This window comes from Vollenhovia emeryi, unplaced genomic scaffold (genome assembly GCF_000949405.1).
Source record: "Vollenhovia emeryi isolate VEMERY1.0 unplaced genomic scaffold, V.emery_V1.0 DF939413.1, whole genome shotgun sequence".
Taxonomy (NCBI): Eukaryota; Metazoa; Arthropoda; class Insecta; order Hymenoptera; family Formicidae; genus Vollenhovia; species Vollenhovia emeryi.
In genome coordinates, this window is record NW_011966953.1 from 1 (window position 1) to 6,562 (window position 6,562).

The window sequence follows — 6,562 nt, forward strand, 5'->3', positions numbered from 1 at the left end:
CCAGCATCACCTTAAAGACAGTAGCCCTCGCGTCGAGTTTAAGGGGGAAGGCGCGTTCCGTTCTTCAATCTGTTGAAAATATTGAGGATTTAGATTTTGCAGAACTAGTTTCGAAATTGGAACTTCGTTTCGGAGAGGTACATTCCTTCCAAAATTATTACTCGCCAGGGTCGCAATAACGCGGGCGCAACAATACGTTGAACAGCTTTGACCCCTGTACACCACCAAATTTCATCAAGATCGATTATTAACACTTACGTAATTTTTTCTGTAGAATCGAATGGTGCTATCGGATTTTACGTAACTCGCATTTTAAAACAAACAAATTATTTTAACAATATTTGTTTAAATAATTGAAAAATCTAATTTTTTATGAAACATTTGTGAAATGTTCTCATCCCAATATTGATCTTTCTATTATATTATATCTATTGGTCTGCCCATGGGACCCTTAATGGGCTAAACGAATACGATAGCGTGTCATAGTTCAATGTTAAAACTTTCTTGATTATATTTGAATTTCCTCCAAAGCCGTCTTTTATTTATTACAGGAAGACGCAAAACGTGTTGCGCGAAGAATCGGTCATATGGACAACCCATACGACCAATACCTCATATCAAATTTTTAACTCACCCCCTACCCCTTTCTCACGATTTCTTTAGCTACGCAGAAGATTACCAGAATTTTTGTTTTGTTACTTGCTTTTACTTTGTATTTAACGTAGTAAAAGAGCACAACTAACTTACAAATGTTCTAAATTTGCGTAGCAGTATGATTTATATGTTTTTTTTCATTTATAATGTGAATTTCTTTTATCGAAACGGAATGAGATATCAAAACTTTTTCAACGGCACAACACAGCACAAATTAGTGCCAATTTAGGGAAAAAAAATTGGGTTCAATCGGACAAAAGTGCGGGGCTAGTGAAATTTTTTTCTCGGTTGTTGTTTGAGCTATCGATTTTTTATTTGCGACACAAAGCACCACAAACGTAGCACAATGCAGCACAGCTTGGAAAAATTCAAAATTTGTTAAGTGCTGGGCTGTCAAAAATTTGTTTTTTTTTAAATAGAAAAATGTGTTGTTGAGCTGCGGTTTACGGCACAAATTAGTACACTGCAGCACAATTTAGAGCAATACAAAATTCAAAAAGTGCGGGGCTAACTTCACACACGTCATGCAAGGGGCGAGTACGAGCGGCGAGCGCCAGCGGTGGGCGACACGGGACACATCGCTCGCTGTTTTTATTTTCCGGTGTTAAGTTACGTCGCGCGTCGCTCCTCCCCTCGCTCACCGTTGCTAGAAGATCTGGTAAAAAAATTAAGTTATCTGACATACTTTCCGAGCCCTATCAAAGCCTAACGCTTTCCACGCGCTCATTCGCTCAGATGTTTCAATAAATTATTCGATAACTATTGTGAATTTTGTAAAATGGTACATGACTTTTCTTCTTAGTCTGACTCAATCTACCGCAAATTTATTTCTTAAACGTACAACGTTTCGGCCATGGGTTTTGGCCCTTTTCAAGCAGACTATTTTGATGTTTGGAACGCCATCAGATCGCTGAATCACATTATAATTACTTCAATTAAGGTATTTACAGAGTTTAGAAAATGTTTTAAACTTACAGTTAAACATGTCGTGTAATGGCAATCGCTTAACAAGACGAGGATCGAATGTCTTTCCGTTGCGAAGGCTAAACAAAGACTGACAGTGGAGAGACATGCGTTCAAGTCCATAAATAAATTAAGTGTCATGAAAAACAAAAATACGGAGACTAGACAGAGTTGATTATCTTATCGTAGATCGGGTTAAGGTTATCGGTGTCTTTCTGTAGGTTAATCGTATCATCGAATTTAATATAATCGAATTAAAATATAAAATATTTAGGCACTAACACTCTGTCACTGCTTTTAGTTCTTTATTCCTTTCATTTTGTGTTTATCATATTTGAGCCATACGAATTTTCATTAATTTGTTAAAATAAAATTTTTTCTTTATAACGGGAGAACGTAATAATTTTAAATTGTTAGCCGTTTTTAGGAGTAAATTATATTTTAATGGGAAATGTTTCCGAGATTGCAGCATGAAATGAAATTTTGTGGCTTCGCGTGCCTTGCATACTTGATATACATGTTTGATACGCGAATTGCAGTTGAATTATCGACCACAGCTTATAGGAAATTTAGGATTTAACCAAATTAGAGTTATATAGAAAGATTGACACAAGCTATCAGTTACCTTTAATCTTCCTGTTAAGCACATGCTATTTATCTTTACGTAATAGTGGGATTGAAGTAATTAATCAGAACTAACTAGTAATTAGTGCAAATTTTGCTCTTAATAAATAGCTTTGTCCGAAATGTTTTGTTCTTACACAATGAATTGCATTAAATATATGTATAATAAACAATAGAAAAAAAGTTAAGGGACGGAAGGCACGAGAGAGTGGCACAAGGTGAAAAAGGAGAAAAGCGGACAAAGAGGAGATATAGGAAGAGAAGAGCGGAAGGAAAGGAGGAAGGAGAGAGAGATTGAAGGCAGGGGCGGAGGAAGAGGGAAGGAAGACGAAGGGAGAGAGGAGAGAGAAGCCACAGGGAAATCAGAGGCGAACGAGGGAAGAAGAAGGAGAGGAGTGGGGGGAGGGAAGGAAGAGGCGTAGTTAAAGAGGGAGGAGGAGAAGAGAAGAAAACGCGAAGAGGAAGCGGAGGAGTGAGAAGAGGAGGAGGAAAGGTGACGAGAGGAGAAGGAGGAATGGAGAGAGGAGTTAAGAGAGTTGGGGGAGGAGATGGGGGGCAGCTGAGAGGGATAGCAAAGGATTTGAAGAAAATAAGGAAATGGATGGAGGAGAGAGAAGAGAGAGAGAAGGGAGAGGAAGAGACAGGAAGAGGAGAAGTGGAGAAGAGAGAGAGGAGGAAGAGACGGAGAGAAAAGTGAAAGACAGGAATACAGGATAGGAAGAGGAAGGAAGGGGGACGAGGGAGAAGGAAGGAAGAGATGAGAAGAAGAAAGAAGACGGAGGAGGATAAGAAGAGTGAGTAATAAGGAGACGGAGGAGACAGAGGAAGAAAAGAAGAGAATTGGCTAAAGGGGACGGGGGTTGAGGGGTGAGAGGGAAAAGGGAGGAAAAGAAGAGATGGAGAGAAGGGAGGATAGGGTGGAAGGGAGAAAGGGAGGAAGAAAAGAGAGTGAGAAGAGAGGTGAAGAGGAAGAAGGAGATGGGGACAAGACGGAAGGAAAAGGTGGAAAAAGAAAGGATAGGAAGGGAGACCGGAGAGGAGACAGAGGAATCAGAGGAGGAAAAAAGCGGATGGAGGAAGCAGGGAGTAGAGAGGGAAAGGAGGGGGGAGGGAAGAAGGAAAGGATAGAAATGAAAAACGGGGGAGAGGAGGATAGATGGTAGGGAGGGGAAGAGAGAAGGAGGGAATGGGGAAGCAGAGGAGAAGAGGAAGAGGAGGGAGGGAAAAAGGTGGAAGAAGAGAGAGGAACTAGAGGGAGAGATGGAGAGGTAGACAGGGGAGAGTGGAGGGAAGAGAAAAGAAGGAGAAGGCTAAGGAGAGGGGTAGAGGGAGAGGGCAGGGAAGAGAGAAGGCGGAGAATGATGAAAGTGACAGAGAAATTGTTAGGGAAGCCCCGGAAATAAAAGAAATAATAGAGAGATTGGAGGAGGAGGGGAGGGTAGTTATGATTGTCGAGATGAGGAGGGAGGAAGATAAGGAAGAGATATAAAACCAGATGGATAGTATAAGAATGAGATGGGGATAAGAGTAGATGAGGACTGAGTATAGAAGAGAGGAGAATAAGATGGAAGATGATAGAAAAGGCAGGGAAAGAGAGGGCTATGGGGAGAAGGGTAAGGGTGGAGAATAGGAGGATGTGGATAGATGGGAGGGAAGGGAAATGGATGGGAGAGGGGAAGGAGGAGAGGAATGGAAGAGAATTTGTTGCCACCGATACTCTTAATCGACGGGAAATCGGATAAATGAATCACAATCCGGAATAGGCTCTATAACTCTAAGACTTTAATGCAAAAAGAACTGATACAATGGTTAATCTTTCTTGTCGAACCTTCTAGACGAGACTATATATATATATATAAGCGTTCGTACTTATGCCACGAGAGAAGTCCTCGCGGCGGTAGCGCTCTTTTAGAGAGGGCGCAACTCGAACATCCTCCCACCTCAAGTTGCTTGTTCGGTCCACTAAGCAACTTGAAACTAAAATCCTAGTCACTCCGGTCTTTTGATCGTGCGTCCACTTCTTGTCCTCAGCTCGGGAACTGTCTTCTCTTCAGGAACTGGTACAGGTTCCGGGTGTTCTCTGACCTCGGCAAGCGGCAGATCCAAATAAAAGGGTTTCTCCGAATTTTCCTTAGAAAACGACTCGTATCTGTCCATCTTTTCCAGGGTAACATTCTTTAATTCTCGCCATGGGCCAATTGAGTCGCTTCTGCAAATCGTTAGCGACAAGAACAACGTCGCCTACTGAAAAGGAAGTTGCCGTGTGCTTGTTCTTGTTCCGTTGAGACAACTGTCCTAAGTACTGGATGCGAAACTGCTTCCGCAACTCTTCTTTCAGTCTCTGTCGATAACGCAAACTCTTCGACAGATGAGACTTGCTTATCTGGTCCAGGTCAGGTACTCCGTCCTCCTGAATATCTCGGAGGAACATGGCAGGTGTGATCGCAGCGGTTCCACTCGCTTCCTCGGTTATATATGTGAGTGGTCTTGAATTGATGACCGCTTCGCAATCACACAAAATTGTATTCATTTCTTCGTAATTGACTGAAGTTCTTCCAAGCGTTCTCTTCAAGAGGTCCTTCAGAATGCGTATAAGACGCTCCCACCAACCTCCCCACCATGCGGCTGACGGTGGATTGAAATGCCACTCCACTTCATTTGTGGCACAATACCGCGAAATCTTCTTCCAGTTGACTTGTCGCAGTAGATTTGACATTCCGACAAAATTCCTTCCATTGTCGCTATAAATGACGGTAGGTCTTCCTCGCCGGACTATAATCCGGACTATAAATCTTCTTAAGGCCTCCAAGAATCCCTCCGTAGACAAGGTCGAGACGAGTTCCAGGTGAACTGCTCGGTAGATTGCACAGGTAAACAGGCAAATATACGCTTTGTGTCCCTTGGATAAGAAGAGCGGTCCGGCATAATCTACACCTGTTACCTCGAATGCAGCGGCGTCTCTAACTCTATACTCTGGCAAAATCGCAGACTGGGATTCCATTCTCTTTGCGCTGTATCTGCGACATGTGACGCACTTGCGAATTACCGAACGTACTGCTTTGCGGCTTTGAAGAATCCAAAACTTTTCTCGTAGGTTGTTCATAGTGGTGCTTATGCCCGCATGATTCAGTTTCACATGCGTGTAACGAATAATCTTCTCTGTCAGTAAGTGCTTTGGATCAAGAATTATTGGATACTTAAAATTGAAATTGTCTTGTCGATTAGAAATCACTGTTCGTGAGCGTAAAAGTCCTCAAAGACGTCCAGTTTTAGTAGTCGCGGATCTTTTGCTCCTTTGAACGATTCTTTCTGTGCCAATCGACACAAAAGCAATTCAGCCGAAATCACTTCTTTCGCAGTTACCTCTTCATCCTTGATCGTGTGTGTCTTCTTGCAATTTGTGATGAACCTTGACATCCATGCCATCAGACGTAAAACTTTGGAATACGATGAAAATCTTTGTAAATACCATGGAACACCTTGTGCTGTAGAGTCCTTCGTAATGTTACTCATAACTATATTCCCCCCAACCACAGAAAATGTCTCTTCTTTAATTTTTGACTGTGTTGGAGTTTTACGAAGTTCTTCATTAATTAGTGCTTCTTCTTCTTCTGCTGGCCATTCTTCGGGTGGTGACTTTAGCCATGCTGGGCCCTCCCACCATCTAGACTCAAAAAGCTTCCTCGCATTACAGCCTCTGGAGGGCAAGTCTGCCGGATTTAGGGCTCCAGGCACATATCTCCAGGACTTTGGATTAGTAAGCTTCCTTATTTCCTGGACTCGATTCCACACGAATACCGCCCATTGCTTCTCTTGACGTATCCAGGACAAGACGGTCGTTGAATCGCTCCAGAAATATCTCTTAATATGTTTATAATTCATTGCTTTGTCGAAGGAGTGCATCATCCTTGCTCCGATTGAAGCAGCCAGTAACTCGAGACGGGGTATCGTTTTCTTTCCTTGCGGTGCTACCCTTGACTTTGCTTCAACTAGATGCACCTTGACTTCTGCTCTGGATCGCACTCTGATAAACAGAGCGGCGGCGTAGGCATCCTTGCTTGCATCTACAAAAATATGGAAGGATATAGAATCCTCATCCCGCTGCTCACCAAAAATCCAGCGAGGAATCTTCATGACTCGTAGTAAATTTAACTGCTGCATCCATTCTAGAAATTGACTTCTGTTCTCTGCATCAATCTCAGTGTCCCAGTCGAGATGTTGACTCCAGAATTGTCGTAACATCAGTTTCGGTATCAGCTGCACAGGGCATATGAAACCTAGGGGATCAAATACTCTCTGCACCGATGAGAGTACGACTCCT

The 6,562-nt window shown here is 42.6% G+C and overlaps 2 protein-coding genes across 2 annotated transcripts; both read right to left on the reverse strand.

Moving 5' to 3' along the window:
• Positions 1-4,230: 4,230 nt before the first annotated feature.
• Positions 4,231-5,344, reverse strand: LOC105557822. The gene is made up of 2 exons (XM_012005184.1): positions 4,545-5,344; positions 4,231-4,450 (listed from the first exon to the last, which is right to left on the reverse strand). Exons 1-2 carry the CDS (start codon positions 5,342-5,344, stop codon positions 4,231-4,233), a joined length of 1,020 nt encoding a protein of 339 aa, XP_011860574.1.
• Positions 5,345-5,469: 125 nt separating this feature from the next.
• Positions 5,470-6,483, reverse strand: LOC105557823. Its single transcript, XM_012005185.1, has one exon. It carries the CDS (start codon positions 6,481-6,483, stop codon positions 5,470-5,472), a length of 1,014 nt encoding a protein of 337 aa, XP_011860575.1.
• Positions 6,484-6,562: the final 79 nt, after the last annotated feature.